This window comes from Alligator sinensis, unplaced genomic scaffold (genome assembly GCF_000455745.1).
Source record: "Alligator sinensis unplaced genomic scaffold, ASM45574v1 scaffold307_1, whole genome shotgun sequence".
In the NCBI taxonomy this organism is placed as follows: Eukaryota; Metazoa; Chordata; order Crocodylia; family Alligatoridae; genus Alligator; species Alligator sinensis.
In genome coordinates this window covers 633,373-655,893 of record NW_005842115.1, presented here as the reverse complement: position 1 = coordinate 655,893, position 22,521 = coordinate 633,373, and the positions used below count along the sequence as shown (strand labels likewise).

Genomic DNA, 22,521 nt, shown 5'->3' with positions numbered 1-22,521 from the left:
GATCCGGGGGCACACGCCCCCCCCAACCCATGCCTCCCGGGGTGTAAGCAGTGGTGCGAGCCACCCCTGTCGATAAGCCGTGCCTCCACCCCATGCCCCACCCCACCCCAGCTGGGCAGTGCTTGCCCCTGTCCCCTTCTTCAACATAGGGGGAGGGATTGATCTCCTGCCCCCCCTTCTACCACAATGGACTTCCCAGCTGGAAGCAGCTCTCCACTCTATATCAGAAATCGAATTGGTATCGGCTCATATGCCTCCTAAAAAACAGATATTGGTATCAGCCCCAAAAATCTCTATTGGTGTACCCCTAATAGGAACCATCCCACCCAAGTATCTGTCTAACCTACTCTTGAAAACATAGATTTGTCTAGGTAGCCTGTGCTTGGCCCACCCTCATAGTCAGAAAGTTTCTCATAATCTCCAAACTGAATTTCCTCTTCTGCATTTTGAGGCCACTGCTCCTAGTCCTGTCTCCTAGACCTATAGAATAAAGGTTATAATCACCCTTCAGTTTTGAATCTCTCCGCAGTCTTCTCCTCTCCAGACAAAACAACATTATCTCTTTCAGCCTCTCCTCATGCTTCCTAGCTGCCTAATCATTTCTGTCACTCTTTACTGAATTTTTTCCAATCTGTCCACATCTTTCTTGAAGTGCGGAACACAAACTGGACACAGTACTCCAGGTGAGGCCTCACCAGTGCCCAACAGAGTGGAAGAATCACTTCTCTTGATTTACAAGTGACACTCCTATTACTACAACCCCTGGGGAACCCCACTCAATACCCCCTCCCACCTAGACACTGAGCTACTGGGAGCAAGAGATAAATTACAAGTACTCATCTTTCCTAAAATCCAACTTACATGAATAGTAATAATATAGACAATTCAAAGTTTCAGTAACTTTAGTCTATTGCTAGTTAAACCCATTCACAAGCCTGACTTCCCAAAACCATTCTTTGCAATTTCCTAAACAGAACAGCAGAACATCAATCTCCTCTTTTGGGTCAAAGATGGTTTGTGGAGAAAAATGGACCACAACCATCACTTTTCTCTTCTATCCAATTCACAATATCTCTTGACAGTAATGCAGGACCTTTCCCTCTAAATTAAAAGGTTCAGCCAATATAGTTTACCACATTCTGCTCTAGCTACTCTCTCTCATAGACTGAAGTTTTCTCTCTCTCTCATTTTCTCTCACCTTGTCATATATGGATTTAGGCTTAAGACTAAAGAAAAGTAAAATTATGACCGTATGAATCATGGCAAGGTGAAGTTAAATAAATCTGTATGGAAAAAATGAATTTTTCAACAAGAAAATAATGGTAACAAGGCAAATTTACAGACTGCACAATAAAAAAACTGCTCCAAATTATTTACAAAATATGAAGATGAACATTTCTATTAAAATGCATACTTTTAAAAGTTATGTCTCTTTGATTTTTTCACCATGTATTCTTTATAGGACCATAGTATCAGACTACATATATCCAAATGATAGAAACTTACCAAGAGTTCAGATGTTCCTAATTTGTCTAATTCCAAAGACTGAATTCGAGAGATATGAACACCCATTTCTCTATGTATTCCAGAACACTCTATACATGTTAAAATGCCCAGATTAGTTGATAACCACGTTGGATCTGTAGAACAGTTCGAGAAATAAAATAATTAGCAAATGTTTAACATTTATACTTCCACTGCAAACAAATTAAAAGGAAATGGCCCTCTTCTTAAAGGATGTAACTATGAACATCTGATGCTTCATCACAAAACTGGAAGGGAAATTCAGTAAGCACGCTGCCTTCAAATCAAGCAAGTTGTTTTAAGGATCCACAACTTTTCAACTAGTAGTTAAGCAAAAGGTTTCAAACATGCATGAAGTCTGAAACATTAAAAATGAAGGCTAAAATATTCAAAGGCATCTTCATGAAGAATTACATTAAGCATTTCATTGGAGGTAGAATGGACATACAAAGAGATAAAATAAACTCTGATGCCAGTCTAGTGGAGCTGATCTCAACTGCCATGTGGGAGGCTTAGGTTTAGTACCCAAATAAGACTCATTCATGAAGTTTGCAAGAGGAGCATGGGTCAATCTCTAGGTTATCTTGGACAACTTTTAAATGGGCTGATTACAAAATAAATAAATAATAATAATAAAAAAAATGATCCTAAATAAATCTTTTTCCTTGACCAAATGAAGCCCTGAATCAAGAGTTTAAGAGTGAAAAGCAAGGGGAGAGATGGTTTGGAAATTCACTGTAAAATTGGAGAGGAAAAGATTAACAAAAAATATTTCCCCAAATTACTGGAGTTCTGAATGATAAACTAATGACTATTTATCATACCACAATATTAAAATTTTAATTTTATTTTTACAATGCTCTAATTTTGCATCGATGCAGGCATTATTGTTATATTCATCGCTACTGGATAATGTAGGTACCAGCAATTTACTATTGCAATGTAATACATTATTGGTATCAAAAGCCTTCTTCTGAAGCAGAGTACAATCCATTTTTCTTTTTTTTCCCTTTCTCGATCACCTCTGCCTTCTGAAAAACCTTTGAATGATGTGAAAGCTATGGTGGCTATCAGGCCTTTAAACAGGCCTATGGTAACTCTTAATTCGTATTGAGATCAGACGAGAGAAAATGAGTGATGTGTAATTTTGCTCTTCTGGAGATATGATTCTGGTTCCCAGCTGGATTCTTACGCTGTGTCTTCGTTCTCTAGTGCAAGACTGGGGAAACCACCATTCCATACATTTCTTACTAAACTGAGACCAGAGAGTAAGACTCAAGACATTATGTTTTCCCTGCTCCCTGTCTAACCATTGCTCATTTCTATTAAATAATGTGCCCAGAATCAGTGAACTTCCATTCAATTAAATAAGCATCTGGAGACAGTGAAATATCAATAGTTCAAAAAACCACGATCAGGTTTGAACTGCTGGAACAAAGTGCAGATAGCACAGAATATTTTGTTACAAGGGTTGGCAACCTGTAGCCCGCAGGCTGGATCCAGCCTGTGGATGTGGGCCTTTGGTGGCATTCGGCAGTGTCGGGCACGTCCTGTAGGTGTTCTCCCCTTGTTGCCATGGGGGAACTGCCGGCTGTGGGTGCTTTCCCTATGCAGACAGACAAGCAGAAACAGCGGCAGGGTCCTAGCACTCACCTGCCCTCCTGCTTCTGACGGGAGGTGGGTCATTGAGGCCCATAACTGGAAAAGGTTCTTTACCCAAGATTTAATACATTAAGCCAGAAAAACAGATAAGTTTTGTTTTTCTTTTTAGAATAGACTGAATAGGCTGACTTGTATGTCATTTACAAAAATAACTTTCATTCTACAAAAGCTTTTTTTTTTTTCTATTCTTGTTTATTCTTTAAGCCAGTGGTTTGGTAACGTTAATAGAAGAAAGATACCTGGTGATCCACAATCACAGCAGACTTCATTTCCAGGTAACCTCTGTATGTCATCAATAATGGCTTTCGTTAGATCCTCTAAACTGTTTTCCCCAGTGCTCTGCTCTCCACGGAATGCCATGTTTAAAGCTTCTTCTTTGCTGTTAGTCAACACTGATATCCATCTAACATTAAAAAAAAAAAAGTTTTTATGCTCTGTTTTTCAAATGCAAGTTTGTCTATAGTTGAAGCAAGTTTGCCAATGACAGACTGGGATGAAGTAGGGGAAGGACTATACCTAGGATGAAACTATGAAAAAGGGGCAGAGACTGACAGAATGAGGAAAAGACGGAAGGGGACAGATTCAAAGGGATACATAGGTGCTGTAAAACTGTGTGTTTTCTTGCCTAAAATTTATGTACAAATCCAGTGTATGATGGGTTTCTGTACTTTGAATGGAGACACTTGAGTGCCTTTCTGTCAGAATTCACAGCAGCCAGAACGATGTGCTTAGATATGCACGTGCCAGCCAATAGGAAATATGGACAGGGAGGGGATCTGGGATCCCATCCCTTTCCTGAAGTTAAGCCACTTGTATACAGTCCCCTGAAGTTTTGATTTATGCATGGCGACAGATTTGGATTCAGGTGTCATAAATCCCTGCATGGGTCAAAAACAAAATCCCAGCTGAATCTGGCATAAGTTTCTACACCCTGACTAACATTAGTGGTGTGTAGTCTCAACACAGCTAGCAAAGACAGCAAAGCAAAATTCCAACTTTAACTACTAAGCAGGGTTGCAGCTAACTTTTGTCCAACGATATGTTGTCTCGTGATACTTTTTCACAAGATTCACAAGTCCTTTTCCACTTTTCATTTTGGTTTCTTTTTCTTTGTTTTGTTTTGTTTTGTTTTTGGGGGGGGGGGGGGGGAAGAGGAGGGTTGCATGGATTCCTTCTCCCATTTCAAGAAAAAAAGTGGCTACACGAGTTACCTCTCACAAAAACCACTGCATTAACTGATACATACACAAATGGATATAAATATACACACAGATAGAAGATATATCGTCTCTTGACATAAGATATGCCTATTTCAATATTCACAATGGGTTCTGCACTTTTTTTCCCCATTCAAATGCAGTTTCAAAAGTCTCTAAACTGTTCACTGCCTCTCTATTAGTTGTAGCCTTGATGACATAAGCTTCAGATACCTCCCACACTTAATTTGCATAAATAATTGCTATAGCCTTATTGTCTGAGGAGATGTCCATGCTGAAAATGCAAGGACATATGCACTATGGTCGATATCATGGGTATCCTTACAAGTCCAAACACAGAGTTATGTCTAGATGGTAAAAGCCCAGCATGCAATGGGTGTCTAAACTAAATTTACCTTCAGTGAAAAAGCAGCATAAGCATCTCACAATTGTCATGCAAACCAGCTGTCAAAGCATTTCCATAAAACTTAGAAGTGCATCATAAGCTATATTAGGACTGACTGCTAAGGAGGCAATCAGTTCACGGGAAAGACTCGCGTCTGAGAGGGTCACAATATGGCAGAGCTCTGGTACATATTCTGAGTACACCTTATTATCTGATCAATTCAGTTGTCTCATAACAATTCAGATGTCTTATAACTGCCTCTGTTGGCAGCTTCACCCCTGCAACCCGGTTCATTTTTCTGCTTTTTTGTGATCCCACACTTTTTCACAGGGACCAGGCTTTTTCACAGGGGACCAACCAAATTCGTGATTTCTGTGAAAATTGCAAAATCGTGAACTTGGTAGGCCCACACTTATAACTGTCTGTGCTGCATTACTGAATTCCAACTTGCCTCAGGCCTACTTCACGTGTCTGGATTCACAATTCAAATGTCTAAGTTTCTGTGCATGTGTGCCACCTTTCTAATCTAGCACATAGGACAATTTTCACATAAGCACTTGAATGCATTGATGTGTGCCGAAATGGCTCATAGGCCTTCAGATACCTACATATATTCAGGACTTGCAAGTAAGACACCTGCTCAAGTCTCTACCAATTTTTTGAGTGTTATATACAATTGTATTTTCCTATTTTAAAAATGTACATCTTTTATTGGCTGCTGTGTGAAAGACCCAAACAAAAACAGAAAGAAGTCAGATTGAACAGGGCTGTCTACTGCACAAAACATGCAAGCTGAAAAACCAGAGAGATGTTCTCATAGAATCACAGAAAAGTTTTCCTCCAGTTTCTTTCCACTGCATCAGTCTTAGCTGACAGTACATTGCTGCCAAAAAATGTTTCAAATTTAATGTATCCTCAACCTACTGCCTGCTTATATGCTAAACCAGGAGTAGGCAATTATTTTGGCTGGAGAGCTGCTTAGCGAGTTTTAGTGAGCTGTTAGTATATTGTGGGGGGGGGGTGTATGGTGGGGGATTGTGCAGTTGGGAAGTGGATGGGTGAGTGTGGTGGGGTGTGGATGTGGGGTGTGTGATTGGTTGGGGGTGTGAGAGAGGGTATGGTGAGGGGTGGTGTGTGTGTGTGTGTGTGTGTGTGTGTGTGTGTGTGTGTGGAGGGGGCGCGTCTTTGGTGTCCCCAGAGTGTGAGCACCCCTGGCCACATGTGGCAGCAGTGTGTGGGGCCAGCCCCACCTGGCTCTATAGTGTGTGGCTCCCACATCCTGCCCTAGTCCCTGGCCGCACACGATGGCAACATGGGAGACCAGCCTGACCCAGCCCCATAGCGCATGGCTCCCCATGCTCCCAGGCCCCCTGCCCCTTACCTGAATTCCCAGTCTTGCAGGGAGGGAGGGCTTGGAAACAGTCACAGGGTGACCAGGCAAACGCTCTGCCAGGCAGAGGCTTCTCGTCTCTGGCACCTGTGGCTCGGGTGGGGGTTGGTTGCTCAGCACCCACAGTGGCACCTCCTGCATGGAGTCACTGGCTTTCCGAGAGGTAGCCAAGGGCCAGGGCCTGCGATAATTCTTTCAGCTTGCAGAGGGGCTCCGTGGGACAGATGGGATCATTTGGAGGGCTGGATCTGGCCTGCAGGCTGTATTTTGCCCACCCTTGCACTAAACTATGTTCAAGCAGTACACTGTCTTTCTACCCAGTTTCAACTGATTAGATTAGATGCATAATTTCAGACATAATGTTATAGCCCTATAATGCAAATAATTACTCAGGAGGAACTTTACAAATATTCAATGTGTCAATTTTTTATGCAAATATGTATAAAATCACAGCTCAAATGTGTAGGTTTGTGCTGTGCTCAGGTAATCTTTTTTGTCTTGTGCTGTGCTTAGTCTACCAAGGACAAATCTGGGAATTAACTATATTGTGTAAAGAGCTTGCACAGGAAGGTTAGTAAAAGCAACTTTAGAAAAAGGGGGAGAGAGAAATGTAAACACAAGCAATTTTTTTGTACCTATATGTACTGAAAAACAGTGGTACTACAATACCTTGACCTTGAAAAGTAAAACATGTAAGTGCACTCTAGGTGGCAGTCGCTTGCAATTTTGCTGAAGACCAGTTTGCCAAAAAGGAGAGCATTTTTGTTTCTGATACAAATATAATCTAGATACATTTAGATAATTACAAATTGAAATATTTGTTCATTTAAGAATTGCTAATTGGCCTTATATTGTAGTTCTTGACAAGTTGTTTATGATTGCAATTAGGAAAGGCAGGCATTAATGTCAAACCAGACGCATAATATAGCAATTTAAAAAATCACTAACAAAAGATGAAACACTAGTTGTACGAGCTGACCATTCGGCTTGACCAGATTTCCAAGGGTTCTTTTCTTTACTTGCACAGCAGCAATAGAGCAATAACAATTCTCTTTCTATTCCTTTTAACTAAGGAAATGAAGAAGTCCACACTTCTGCATATCACCTGATGCAATCTGTGAAACATTCAGAGCAGTCTCACACTGTGCAGTCTACCTAGAGATAATCAGCAGGACCATCCTAGCACAGGAACATTCATGCTGTTTCAAAACAACTGAAGCCATTTGCACAAAAAAAAAAAAAAAAAAAGTGACCAAGTCTCCAAAACATGTCATGCCAATAAACTTGGTGTTTATCCCACTGTTGACATTACAGAGCCTTATGTAATTGGTGTCTATCTTCTCCCCTCTCCCCTAACTCTAACATTGTCATATCTGTACAATTTCTGTTTGAAATAAATTGAGCATTTCAGCTTTTATTGAACCACTGGACTCAAGTTAATAAAAGAAGATAATCAGATATAAATCTGAAACAATCAGCATCATATATAATTTGCAAAACTTCTGACAAATGATGGCATATTATCCAAAGCAGTTGTTCTCAACCTTTTTAGAGTCTTTTCCAAAACTTTTTTTTTAATTTGGCAGCATCCCACTGAGAACTTGTACTTCCTCACCTTACCACTGCAGTTCTCAACAGGGATGCTGACACATGGTCCTGCCTCTATTAGAGCTAAACCCACTGGAGCAAAGGTTTAACTAATGAGTTTCGTGCCCTGTGCCACAAACTGATGCAAAGGGCTGCTCCAGCCCAGCCTGGCTTCCCTGAGCAAACAATGCAACGGGCTGCAGCTGGAGTGCACACTCTTGCCATTGCCCTTCCTGACTGGACCCTGCATCCTCCTCCCAGAAACAGAGGAATGCAGGACAGTCCCACCTGCTTGAAGTGCCTGCATTTTTGAGAGGAGCACATTGAATTGGACACGGAAGGGCTATGTGAAGAGTGCATGCTGCAGCTGTACCCCCTTCCTGATCCGTCTCTGCAGGAGGTGTGAAAGGCAGTTCCACGTGGCCACGGTGGCACCTCTGAAAGGTCTCGGGTGCCACAGCACCCTGGTTGAGAACAGCTGATTCAAATTTTAATTACAGATCATGTTTCTACAAAATGCACTATAAGCGAGTTTGTCCAGTCTTCCACAGTGCTTTTTGTGACTCAGGTGCCTGAGCAAAGGAGAGTGTTGTCCTTACATCTGCTAAGACACCCTGACTCCCAAAAGTTCGTTGCTTCAAAGAAACTGGTAGGGATAAGCTAAGCAGACATTCTGGGAAAATGCTGGCTCCACTGAAGTCAGTGCCACCGCTCTGGCCAATTTCAGCGGAGCCAAAATTTCTCTTAACATTGCCCCACGAAAAGCAGCCAATTTCTGATGTATTCATAAAACTGTGAAAGCCTTTCTTAGGAAAGTAGGTTAATACCAGTTTATGTTCTAATAAAAAACAGAGCCAAGCTGGACCTTTACTGAAAAACACTCCAGAACAAAGGCAGCCTCAGCTTGAACACTGCACGTTCTTGGAATACCGGGCATTCTCCCCGTGCACCGAACCAGAGCAGATGGCACGTGGGACTTCTATTTCTAGTCATCTTCTCAGAAATATATATATGCATATAGAAAAAAAGGCTTAGAGCCACCAATGATATTTTAAGGCTTCTGTTTTGAAAAGTATACATCAACAGACATTAAATAAGGCACTAACTATGGCACTAATTAGATGCGTGTTATCTTGCATATGACCAGTCGTTTATTACCCAAACATTCCTTTCAAACAGAGGGGGTTGAAAAAAAAACCTAGCAGAGAAAATTTCCTCTACACAACAGGTCACACAAGTCTATGAGAACATGGAAAGTACAAGTTAGTGATAAAGTCACTCAGCGGTACATTACTGCTAAATGAATACTGGGTGCAAAGTATTCTGGGCTACTAAGATCTTAGCCTTCATTTTAAATAATTTTCTGCACTTCTCAAATACATAGCTCCTGACTGCCAAAGGAGTTAATTATCCATTCATAATTTTGAAGGACACTCAGCTAGTAATTCAGGGTGAAGGGAAAAGTGGACTGGAGCAACAAATGGGAAGAGGGAAATGGGAAAAGACTGGATTAGAGAGAAACATTTCTGGGCAGTAGTTATAACAGCAGTAGTCTGTCTATGTTAGACCTGTAGTATACAGTGATATTTTTTAACAACTGTTCTACTACTTACTTTCTTTTTTATTAATTTAAGTGGATGGAAGCTCTTCAAAGTTACCAGAAACAAAGGCCAAGCAAGGAAAAAGGAACAGAAACAAAGGGGTGGTACCACCCACAAACGAAGTGGTGGCAGTAAGTGGTAGAAAATATTTATAGACTATTTTTTTTTAAAATGATGAGAAGATGAGAGGAGCATAAAAAACAGGTTGGGGAGATAGTCCAGGAAAGAGATTTCAGAGAAAAAGACTAGGAGGGAAAATCCTGTTTTCCTTATTTCTGTGTTAATTCTTTATCGGGGTGAGGACCATAAGAAGGGATATCTGGAAATGAGTATAGGAGAGAAGGTGAAAAATCCAATAATAAACCTCAAATGAACAACAACTTCATCTGAACATGACAAAATTGGAAGTGTACACCAGTATTTCTGCATTTAAACTACAACCCAAACATCTTGGAAATCAATGGAAAAGCTTTCCATTGACCTCCATGGGAGCAGGATCATGTCCCCGAAGAGTCAGCATTGTAGTACTCCTATAGGGCAGCCCTGTTAAGTATGTTAGCATTCACTACACAAGAAAAAACATGTTCATGGGCATTTTTCTTTTATGGATTATGCTGCAAAGTATGGAACGGTGTGTGGCTGTTTTGTAGCTTTACAAGTCAAGTCTGTATCAAATCAACTGTGCAAAATTACAGAGAGGAATGAAATGCTATTTGGGTCACTTAAGTAATTGCCTACAACATAGAGCAGTTGAATAAAAAACAGTACAGTAATTCGTTGTTATTGTTTTTATGAAGGTCCAATCATGCTTTATGTTTCCAACCCAGGCAAAACGTAATTAATTTTCATCAATTTAAGCCCCACCTAATTCCAGTACACATCTTCACTATTTGCATGTCAAACAAATACAATTTAGCAACCTCAATATTAAAAATATTCCTAAACAGATCATGCTCCCAGCCACTGAAGTTGAACCACATTCTTTTATTTTTATAAATTGTACTTCAATAACAGGGAAATATAAAGCCAGTCTGAGATATCAAACCAGTCTGACAAAATACTTTGGGAGAAAAGTACCTGCATTAATAAAAGAAACACTGCAAGTGACATGGTCTCAAAGCATTAAACCAGTGGCTGACAACCCTTAACAAGCTGTAGGCTAGAAAAATCAAGCTATGGTTCAATGCAAGCTAAGAGGTTTCAGCGGTATATCAGGCTTTGCCACTGCCTACACTGGGGCCAGTTCAGCTGGGAGCTTAGCCCGTGCCACTGCTGTTTCCCTCCAGCCCCCTGCTCCCCAGGTATGAAGCAGGTGCAGTTCCAGATGGTGGGGAGCTGCGCTGGGGCTGTACAGGTGGAAACTGCATCCAGGCTGCTACTGCTTCTCCACACTGCAGCTCCCAGCTATAGTGCAGCTCCCCATCTGCTAAAAGATGCACCTATGCCACAGCCAGAAAGCAGGGGGCTATGGGACACAGCAAGGATATGGGACGCAGCTTCCAGCTGCCCAGTCCCAGATCTGGCCCGCAGGCCATATGTTGCCAACCCCCACGTTAAACTTCATCTTTCAAATCAACACAATGTGCATCCAATTTATGGCAAATATTTCAAGTTCAATGTTGCATCATTTATCAAGAAATGTTAACAGAATTATTTTCTTTTTGACTGAGGAATGAATGAAAAGTAATGTGGCACTTCCCAAAAACAAAAGTAAAAGTTTCTGGGCTGCAATAGGCAGTGTCAGCAGTCAGCATGACAGACAAGTTACGTTTTGCAATCTGCAGGCCAACATTAAGCCTGGAGGACACTATGAGCAAACATTCACACACAAGAGCAAACACAAGACTCCTTGGCTTGCTCCTAGCCTATAAATGGACACATTACTTCATGTCCATGGTGCCATTATCTTCAGCTGTCAATTAACTGTAAAGGCTTACTGAATACCTGCAAGACACCAAGACTAGACCCTATTTTACCTCTAAAATGTCCAAGTGGCACTTACACAGCTTTTAGGTACCTAAATGATCAAACACGATCATATTCTACCCTGTGCAACACCCAGAATACTACTAAGAGCCAATGATGCTTTATACATCTCCATTTTGGCCTAATATAACTAGACTTGCCTTACTGTGTATATATAGAAGTGATCCAATACAGTCACTTAAGTGTCTCACACCACTTCTGCTCTGTTGCAATCCCATTCCAGCTGTAAGAAGGTTTATCTTCCACTCAATGACCTACTGATTTAGGCCCTTGCCCCAGAAGTGGGAGACAGGTTCTACACCCATTTCAATCGGGCAGGTTTGACCCACATTTTCCACTCCCTGGGACTGTTCTCTAACCACTAAGGGAGTGGGAAACGAGCCGTATTTGATTCAGATTCGGCCCAAATCAGGGTCAGTGATTCGATTAGTTGATTCCGATCATTGTCCTGATTTGATTTGGCTGAATCCGAATCTGAAGATTCAATGGTGATTCACAGAATCAGCGATTCGGCCATAGACACAGCTTTAAATATTTTTTCTACGTACCTTAAGGCGCCAGGCATGGCTCATGAACGCTGAAATGGTGGGGCGGATGCAGTGTCCCACAGGAGTGCAGGGAGGCCCTCTGCCTGCTTGGCAGCGAACCCAGAAGTGGACTGGAAGTACTTCCAGGTCCACCACTGAGTGTGTGGGACCTCCCCACCCAATCTCCGCCAAACTGAATCAGTGACCAAAGCTTCGCACAGCCCTACTAACCACTAGCGTATTGGTTAAGTAAGGCACGCAATGGGGAGTCTGGCTCTGTGGCAGGAACTATCTTGGGAGAAAAGGAGGTCTAAGTTTTGGCCCCATCTCCCAATCTCACTTGTTTTGCATTACATGGCCATTGGATAAAATGGATAAGCAACATTGGGAGCAGAGAGAAGGCTTCTTTGCTTGGTTGTCCAGCTGCCTGAACCTCTTTCTCAATGAGCTGGAGGGAATAATATGCTCCTCTCAGGAGTGACATGGATCCTAATATGATGGAGTTGGCTATAACCAAGGCAAATCTCCCACTGAGAGACTAGAATGGGGGAATAGGATCTGCCTCTGAAGGTCCACAATGCTAGTCACTGAAAGAATGGAAGAGCACTGCAATTCTGCAGGCCAGACTAGGATGCCTCCTGAGGAGTACTTGATAAGAGTCTGCTAGGGTACTGGAGGCAGGGAGGCTCAGGGGCTCTAGCTACATGGAGCCGAGTGGGGATAGGACACTACTGTGAGAGAGGTGTAACCACCAAGAGCAAGGTTATTTCTACAATGGCCATGCAATTGCTATATGATGAGCAAGGAATCAAAGCCTTAAATTTGTCAGTAGCTGCAGAGTCAGGGAAGGGTTAACCTGGCTCTTGGCAATGGCACCTGACACTTCACAAAAGTTTAGGGCTGGAAGGGACCTCGTGAGATCCTTGGGTCCAGTCCCCCTGCTCTGGGCAGGAAAGACTGCTGGGTCAAATAACCGTAGCAAGGTGTGTGTTCAGTTTGCTTTTGAAGATCTTCAGGGCAGATGCCTGCAACAGTTTAGGGCTGGAAGGAACCTCATGAGATCAAGTCTATTCCAGAGTCTGGTCACATGAATTCTGAAGAAGTTTTTCCTTCTATCCAGTCTGAAACCTTCTTCTAGGAGCTTAAGACCGTTGCTCCTGGTTTTCCCCTAGGGCACATTGGTGAATAGTTGTTTGCCTAGCTCCTGATACTCTCCCCTGATATATTTGTAAGCTCTCCCCTGATATATTTGTAAGCTGCCACCAAATCCAGTCTTCTCTTTTTAGGCTGAACAGGCCCTTATCTGTCTTCCTTTTGCAGCAGTGACCTGATCCCTCTCAGTTCCATGCCGCCAGAGACTCTAACTCCCCCCACTCTCCATCTAACATCTCCCTTTACTGAGCACGTGGGACTTGAGTGCCACCCACAGCACCTGTCTGTGCCACAGATGCTCTGGAAGAATATCCAGAGCATGATGCTTGGCCACCCCTGCTCTGGAAGAACAGAGAAGATCATGACTTGAAAGATAGAAACTGAAAGGAAGGTGGAAGACTGCATGTTCTCTGCAATCCATTGGAATCATTGGTCTCTAGCAAATGTTGCATTTACAATGCGATTACTACCATTCATGCCACATGTTCAGCCAATTTATGGAGCTACAAAGTGGCAAATCAGTCACAAAGATATTCCACACTTAACATGGCATATTTCTGTGGTTCATTTATATTGTGGCTTAAATACAATGAGTTGCATTTGTCCCAGACCCCAAAGCTGCCCTGTACCTCTAGGGGCATGGGGTTGGACACAATGATCCTCTGTGGTCCCTTCTGACTCTATAATCTATGAATCCACGAACCTCATCCTGATGGTCAGCTGAGTGTCTGGATGGGGCACAGGGCAGAACTGGGGTCTGGAACACAGCTACCCTCCATGCCCAATCCCCAGGATATTGTTGAGGACAGCACTGGGTCTTGAAAGGGCACCCTGGGTTGTTCCATACCCCCTCCTGATACTCAACTGAACTTTGGGGTGAGGCATGGGACACACTTGAGGACCAGGACACAGCTGCCCCATGCCTAATCCCCTGGGGAATTTTATGCCCCATTCCAAACACTGCATGGGCTGCCATGCCAGATCTGAAAGGCAGGATGCGTGATGTTTGGGTTGGGACATAAAATTCCTCAGGTTCCAACAGAACCAGTATTTTAAAACCTATCAGGGGCCATAAGCCTAGAGCTGCCAAAAGTGAGTGACAAAATGATTTGCAACACACCAGCAAGTCCTTCACTGGGAGGAAGAGGAATTATTTTTATGATATAATATTGCGGGAAAGGTATACATTAATAAATGAACTACAGTACATTTCTAGATTCCAAACTATACCAAAACAGAGACAGGCGGTGTCCTCTGTTTCTATTTTCTGGATCTCCATGTGAAGCCTAATGTGGCAGAGGTATATGAAATACTTTCATTTATGATTTCCCCCCCCCAGTGAAATAAGGTGAAGACAGAACCAGAAAAGACAGGAAGGAGTAGTAAGAAAAGAATACCTGCGGCAAAATATAGTCCAGGAATTCTTTTAAATATTAGTAGAATCCAGTCTACTATGTAATATGAATAATCCCAGATAGGATAATGTCAACAAACCAAGGAGGCAGTATTGAGGTATGGAATTCTATTATCTTACATTTGTAGTGTCCTCATGTACTTCATATACATCAAGTCCTCAAACCCTTAGCCCACCCTTACTCTGATAAAAGCCAATTTTCCTTTATAGATTTTAAAATGGGAGGGGGTAGGGCAATCACTGAACAAACATCTATAGGATTTTTCATTAAGTCAGCAAAAAAGTCAGATGTCTTCCAGTGACATCTGTAGCTTTGCATATCGCTATAAGCAAACTTAAAACAGTCTGGATGACAGTGTAAACATTCTTACGCTATATACTCTTGTTCATCTTCTGCCTGGAAATGGTATGTTCTGTTGTCTGAAATACAAAGAAAAAAAAAGATCTTCCTGATGTTGAGCACATGTAACAGATTTCAAATTAATTTTAAACTACCAAAATATTTGTCACCAAAATATATTCAACAATTAAAGACAAATGTTAAAATGAGTCAGTTAATCTACAGCACACCTATTTTCTGTGCCTAAATTTTATTAAAGGAACAGAATTTGTGACATCAAGCTATTTATTTCTGTAAGCGTCAAAACTTACTAAAAAGGAAGGCAGGGGAAAGTCTAAAATGCATGAATCTAATACAGATGGTAAGAAATGACTTAAAGAGCACGATTTCCAGGGTCACGGTGTATAAAAGTGAATGACCAGAATTTACACATGGTAGGTTAAGGCAGAAACCTAAATTATAAATGATGCTCGGTATATTAATAGGTGTGCATCAGAAATGAGGTGGAGGGAGAGGTCAGGACTGATTCTGTTGGGGAGATGGAATGAACGTTGATTCACTGATGGAAAAGTGAAACTTGACAAATAAAAAAAAATGTCCCAACACTTCTGCATCTGAACACTAAGGCTACTAGATTGACTGTAACGCATTTGTGTCATCACATCCTCCAGGAAATCACATTTATTTTAAGTCCTCTACACTTGTACTTGTCAACATATGGCCCCCCCACTTATCCTGGAAAAACCTCAGCTAGTTCTGAAACTATGGCTCTCCAAACAATAGGAAACGGAAGTTTTGCACTCCAATTAGAGTCTATTTTGAACCAACAGGTACCAATCGGCTGCTGAAATACCAAAATAATTACCTAACTAAATCCAGAGAAGCATGTTCACATGTAGCTACCATTTTCACAGAACAATTACTGGTATGCACAATACATTTCATGGCTTGTAACTATACTATAATAATAACAACAATTAAGCCTTACACACATCCAGTTTTAAAGAGTCCCGAGTCATCAAAATTATAGATTGATCAAAGTATTCATAGGACTTTGTAGAAGTTTGGATTAGGAAATGAACTTTTCATGAATTAAACTCATTTCTATTTTAAATGATGTCTTGTAATGGTCATGCTTTAAACCATTCCATAAAATCCCAAGCAATGGTATATGACAATGCAAGCTACAAAAGTTCATCCACTTAAAATGTCACATACGTGATATCAGATCGAAAGACTTCTTATCTTCAGCATTTGGCTTCACTTGGCAGGTTAGTAGATTCAGTTTAGCAGGCTGCCTGTTGGACTAAAGAGACAAATTATTTTACTTATATGTCTTGATTTAGGGCCAATTTTTCCCTCAATTTTTTTTCATCCATATTCCTTTTCTGTATATATAGTTGCTTCTTCATTTTTCTATAACTTATGAGAGTCACATTTCAGTCAGCATGAATGGCATCAAACACACAGAATAAAACCTCAAGGCTTCATTCTCTGGTAATTCTAGAAACATGATTTTTTAAAGTGAAATTTATTCCTTAATTTCCAATGCTTAATTTTCCTACCACAATTCATAATTCAACATTTTAAATTGTTATTACGTGTGCTTAAGTTACACTGCATTAATGCTTTGATTTTCCTCTCATTTGCAAATGTTTAAAAATATGTCCACTTTATTATACATTTAGTTCATGCCCATATACAGTATACCACATATGTAAATATACCAGTTTCTAATACTATGAAACAAATGAGTTTTCTTCAAATGACTGGGAGGGGGAGAAGATACAGAGTCATACCAACTACAAACCCTGTCTCTGTTTTTCTAAAAAAAGTTTTGGTTACTACGTTGGATATAGCTCTTGTTGTCTAGCATTTTAGTAGTCATTGTGTACTCATAACTTGCTTTGTTAATTTTTTGTCATATTTTCACTATGGCTCTGATTAAATAAAGCACTTCAGCATGTGAGCAGTCCCGCTTACCTTAAAGTTAGTCATATGCTTAAGTACCTTCCTAAATGGGCCCATAGGAACAAAGAGCAAATACCATAAACCAGTGCTGGAAACTTTTCTGAACCCTAGCCCTCATGATCTAATACCCTGTCAAACTTTCTAAACACTTGCCATGGTAAAGGCAGTAAGTTAGAGTAAACTTTGCTTGAATGGAAAGTCACCGAAGAGGTGTGGGGTGTCCTTTACAGCCCCATACGGTGCATATATACTAATACAGCCTAGATCAGATGCCCAACCCTGTGGTCATTAACAAGTGACAACTGAAAGTGCATGCTCCGAAGAAAGATGTAAACAGAGAGATTAGCTCAGATGAAAGAACATGGCAGTGACCTCTGCAAAGCATATTACATGCTTTCAAAATATCCATAATTAACATCCTTCCAACACTCCTTAATATCAGTATAAAAAGAACTTATCCCCCCCTCCAGCCCCCCCACACTTTGGTGGGACAATTTGTTAATTTGCCTCTTTTTCATGTGCAACAGAATCTCGCCAGCACAAATATGTATCACTCATCTCTCAAAAAATAGAGATGCAGTAAATTGCCATATTAAGATTTTGCTATTTTATATTATGATATTACAAATTATCATCATCTAGTATACAATTAAAAGTGAACCATAACTATGAAAATAAGTCAGGAATATTTGGTAAGATATCGCCATCAAATTTTTAACAGGTTTATTCATCCACTAAGTCAGGTAATACAGTAACTTCATAGACATTCAGGCTGGAAGGGACCTCGGAAGATCATCTTAGTCCAGCTCCCTGCTCCAGGGGCAGGACGTCAGCAGGGATCATAAGATCCCAGCAAGATAAGCATCCAATTGACTCTTGAAGATGTTCAAAGTGGGTGCTTGAACCACCTCCCGCGGCAGTCTATTCCAAACCTTTGGGGCTCAGACAGTAAAGAAGATCTTCCTTATGTTCAGTCTGAAACGGTCATGGAGGAGTTTGTGACTGTTTGACCTTGTCATCCCTTGGGGTGCTCTGGTGAACAGACGTTCCCCCAGGTCCTGGTGAGCACCCCTGATAAACTTATGGGTGGCCACCAGATCACCCCTGAGCCTGCGCTTTTCCAGGCTAAAGAGCCCCATGGCTCTCAGCCTGTCGTCGTAAGGTCAGTTTTCCTGACCTCTGATCATGCATGTGGCTCTCCTCTGCACCCTCTCAAGCTTCTCCACATCCTTTTTGAATTGTGGAGCCCAAAACTGGACACAGTACTCCAGCTGCGGCCTCACTAAGGCTGAGTACAGCAGAATGATGACATCCTGGGATTTGCTTGAGAAGCATCTATGGATGCAAGCTCACTTTACTAGCTGCAGCATCACATTGAAGGCTCATGTTCTGTGTAGCTGTGGTGTGTAGCTTATTACAGTTTCCCATAACCACTATACATTTGAAAATGCTGTATCATATGGTACGCAAGCACGAAGTTTGCCAGTGTCCTTGACCTAGAGCACCACCCCCTGGTGGCAGCCACTAAAATATAACTGAATGAGACCTGTGCTTCTCAGAACAAATGTATTAAAAAAAATTAACAAAAGCAGCTGAATTAAACTCTCTGGTCCCCAAATAAAGTATTTACCATAGTTTATATGCAGTCATATCTAAACTTTCGCAGAATTTAACATGTGTGCAAGACTGAAGTAAAGCAAAGCACAGCATACAGGATGCCAATAAAAGTAGCTGCTCATCACATATAAGGCATGGTGAAGCTAAAGCAAAGAGCACAATCTGGTATTGCTTCCCATACTTCACAAGTTAACTATTCTCCATAGATTTCTTGTGTATGAATGTCTTGTGGAAGAAGGTCTACACTACCTCCAGGTCTAGCCTGGAGTACTACTGAGAAGCATGTTTCACCTACTCCTTTACACTGAGCGCTGGACCATACCCCAGAAATTATTCCATGTAGCTGGTTTAGTACAGCCCAGAGTCACACTCAGGCTCTCTTTCTTGACTATGATTTTGGGCATGTGTTTCAAAGGAGGGTATTCCACAACTTCTCTACAAAGCATGTTCCACCGTCACATAGTTCTTACACTTGGTAATTCTTTGCCTTTTGCCTGCTCTCTTATTCAAGACAGACCATAAGATTCCTGGGCAGGGCACGTTTCCAACAGCCACCCAAGATAGCTTACAAAAACTTTCCACTCCTAGACATGATATTCTGTCAGCAGATCATAAAAAGTCTCTCTTGCACAGATAACTGGAATTCTGCTCCTGGTCTGGAAAAAGCTGGTCCCTTTTCCAGTCAGGGTCTCTAGCAGTTTACCATCCCCTAGGATTTCCGCAGTCCTAATTAATATTAAAACCAAGACTATTCAGGCTGGATTGTAATTTTCTTAACCTCCTCAAACAGATCTCTGCCAATATTTTCCCTCAAATTTAATATTAAACTTTTACCCTTGCATGCCTGTGGGTTGCCAATGAAGCTCGCTGATGCTTTAAGACAACCTAACTTGTCTGACTTCCACAAACAGAAAACAGGAGCAGTTTGGGACACCCAACTGGCAGAGGGCAATAGCCACCTGCTTATGAAATGGTATGGCTGTCCTCATTTACAAGCTTTAAGATATGCTCCTGTAGCCCAGACTGATCATTCTGGGTTTGTCTCAGGATCTCACCACTCTGCATGCAGTTGCCCTGCTTGCACCAGAAGTATTGCTTTATGTAAGAGGAACCTACAGCATAAGCTCCTTTTCCAAGACTTGCTCTGTCACCTGCTCAGGGGTCAGAAATCGCTGCCGTCTCCAATACCCTCTGGCTACACGCTGCTACAGCAAATGTGAAACCACAAGCAGTAATAGCTTATCAATCTGTACTGGAGGCATGGCTGGTTGCCAGCTGGAATGGACAAAAGTGAGGACACAGAGAGCCAGAAGCACCACTTAGATTTGTTGGCAAGCTATGACACTTCTACAGAAGGACGCAGGAAGAACAGATTATTTCTCCTATAATACAGGAGAAACCAATTCCATTGAGCTTAAAACCCACCCTAGAAACAGGCTGAATTAGCTCAAGCTGAACTCCATGCCACCACAGTTACACAGTAGGGCTGTGCGAAGCTTCGGGTGCTGATTTGATTCAGAGGAGATTCGGGCCAATTCGGCAGCCAAATCTCCAAATTTAGATCAAATCAGGAGACCAATAAAAAGATCTGAATACATTTGAAGCTCTCCGAATCGATTCAGAAAAGATTCAGAAAGCTGGACCCAGACTCCATGCTGGTAAGCAGGGGGGCTGGAGGAAGAGGGAGGGGACAATGGGGGGAACCTCCGCCAGGCCCCATCTCCTGCCTGCTCCCCCACTGCCTCCTGACCCCTGCCCACTCTCCCAGCCACAGCCCCCCAAAGCCAGCCAAGCCCAGCCCTAGTGTCCTGGCTCTTTAAGAAAAAAAAAGCCCTGCACTTAGTGGCCATTGGGGCTTCTGGGGGCTTGTAGCAGAGACCCCCACACAGTGTGGGGCAGTGGGGGGGTGAGCCTGAGCCTTTTTTTTTTTTTAAAGAGCGGGGAGCTGGGGCCGGGCAGGGGTCGGAGGCTGTCCAATTCGGAGATTTGGCCAATTCAGCAGCAGCCTAATCTCCGAATTAGATTCAGTCAAATTGATTCGGGATAGTGATTTGAATCACCAAATCGAATTACTGTCCCCCGAACTGGCCGAATCCAAAGTAAATACTAGCTGCTTCACACAGGCCTACTACACAACTAGTTTAAAGATAGCTCAGATATGTCAGGACAGATTGCAGTCAAATTAGTGGCTACAGATATTCCCTTACTGTACTCAAATTATTCCACTAATGTTACACTAATTCAAGTGAGTGACCCCAGTGTTAAACAACACTACCTGTCCAGAACACCTGAATTACTTGTTGATAGACTATACTAATTCAAACAGTAGACCTGCTGCATCCCCACTTCATTAATAGCTCAAGTGTTAGCAGCTTCACAAATGAAGATGGACTAGGGAGCTTGAGTTTAAAGTACCTTTTATCTTGAGGTATGGATGTTTTTTTGTGGGGAGAGCTGCGTCGTAGTGGGCAAGAGGAATAGGAGGTCTACAACTTATACTTTGCATCATCACAGCAATGGAACTAAGTCCTGATACTCCTCAAAAATTCTGGTGCATCTATGAACACAGCTAAACCTAGATGTCAGCTTTCCATGTACTTCAAGGCATGTAGTTTTATTATACTGTCATATTATGCATTTCTGTTACTGGGCTATACGATTTATTCTCAACTGTAAGAACTATTTTTATCTGATTTGGGGGAAAAAATTATCTTGGATGAAATCCAATGAAATTTCATTTAATATTAAAGTTATACACTTCAATCATTTTTAATATTTTCCTATCTTCTGAAGAGGCCCTTATGCCATAGCATTTAGTTCAGAAAAAATACTTGGACAATATATACTTGGTCGTTCAAACTTGAATAAATCTGCTTCGATAACTTATGTGTTTATGCAGTTCATATCACACTGGTAGGTCAGAGCTCTATAATCAGAGTTATAAGTGAGATGAACTGAAATTCATTCTTCACCATTCAGAGACTTTCATAGGCAAGATAAAAGTTGTAGGATAATTGCATATATTTTTTAAATAAAAAGGTAAAATAAATCATGAAAAATATTTGTCATTACAGCTGAATGCCTGTATTTATGTAGTGTTTAAAATAGCCATTCATAAGAGAAAAGGGTTGCCTTGATTTTATTTAATCAAAATTGGTCAACAGTTACTACATTATCTATTATGGGTGCTGTTATTTAATAGCACCTATAATGTACTGGAGTACAGGTCTCTGCTCTGTGGAAATTTATTGTCTACAAGTGGTTCTCAAACTTTTAAAACTCAATGTACCCCTTGGTGGACTCAAGGCACCCCTTGAAAAATGTCAGCACTTAAATTTTCACTCATTTTCTGACTACAGAAAAATAGAGGAATTCTTCTGTTGCCAAGAATTCAGAAACACTACAACAGGTTAGAATAATTTTAACACTATGGATCGATCCCTATTTGAAATCTTGTGAATCCTGTTTGTGTACCTAATGGTGCTAACATTGTGTGGCATCCTGCAGCACCCTTGAAAGGATCAAGGCATCCCAAGGTACCATGGTACCTTGGTTGAGAATCACTGGTTGAAAATATGGAGATGTAAAGTAAGTAGTATATGGCAAAGAAGGGAAGGGGCAAGAGAAATCACGGGTTTCAGTTATATAATTGCCTTAAGTATAACTTATATCTATGTGGTTCATATATCTTTCTAGGCAACACTGTAGAAAGAGCAATCTGAATGAAGCCAGGGTAGAAGCATGATGGATCTCTCACAAAAGGGAACCCCAAGCATAAAGGTAGATTAGATGGAGGTATTGATGGCTGTGAGGAAAGATGACAAAGTATACCGGATCCAGCATAATTGTCAGTGGACAGGGAGAAAGACCAGGGCAAAGAGATGCAGGGAGGGATAGTGATTTAAAGTCTTGAAAATAAGTAGCAGTAGTAATAAATTGTTCAGCACAATGGCTAGTCAGTGAAATAACTCAAAAGAGACTGACAGAAGTGAAGTAATAAGCAGGAATGATGAGTCTGCTAGCAGTTTTGAAGGACTGGATAGAGATGGTATGGACACACATACACTTGGAGCCATTTCAAAAGGAAAACATTTCAAAAGGGTCACAGCTGTTACATGTGGAGATCTCAGGAACAATACAAATATAGC

General features: G+C 41.4%; 1 protein-coding gene across 3 annotated transcripts in view; it reads right to left on the bottom strand.

Moving 5' to 3' along the window:
• Positions 1–22,521, bottom strand: part of ASAP1 (ArfGAP with SH3 domain, ankyrin repeat and PH domain 1) — a 286,988-nt gene that overhangs the window by 54,757 nt on the left and 209,710 nt on the right. For all 3 annotated transcript variants that reach the window (XM_025205413.1, XM_025205411.1, XM_025205412.1), the window contains 4 exons: positions 16,004–16,091; positions 14,817–14,865; positions 3,426–3,589; positions 1,507–1,640 (listed from right to left, as the gene is read on the bottom strand). In XM_025205413.1, the coding sequence (XP_025061198.1) occupies positions 1,507–1,640; positions 3,426–3,589; positions 14,817–14,865; positions 16,004–16,091 (435 nt within the window). The remainder of the gene's footprint in view (positions 1–1,506; positions 1,641–3,425; positions 3,590–14,816; positions 14,866–16,003; positions 16,092–22,521) is intronic.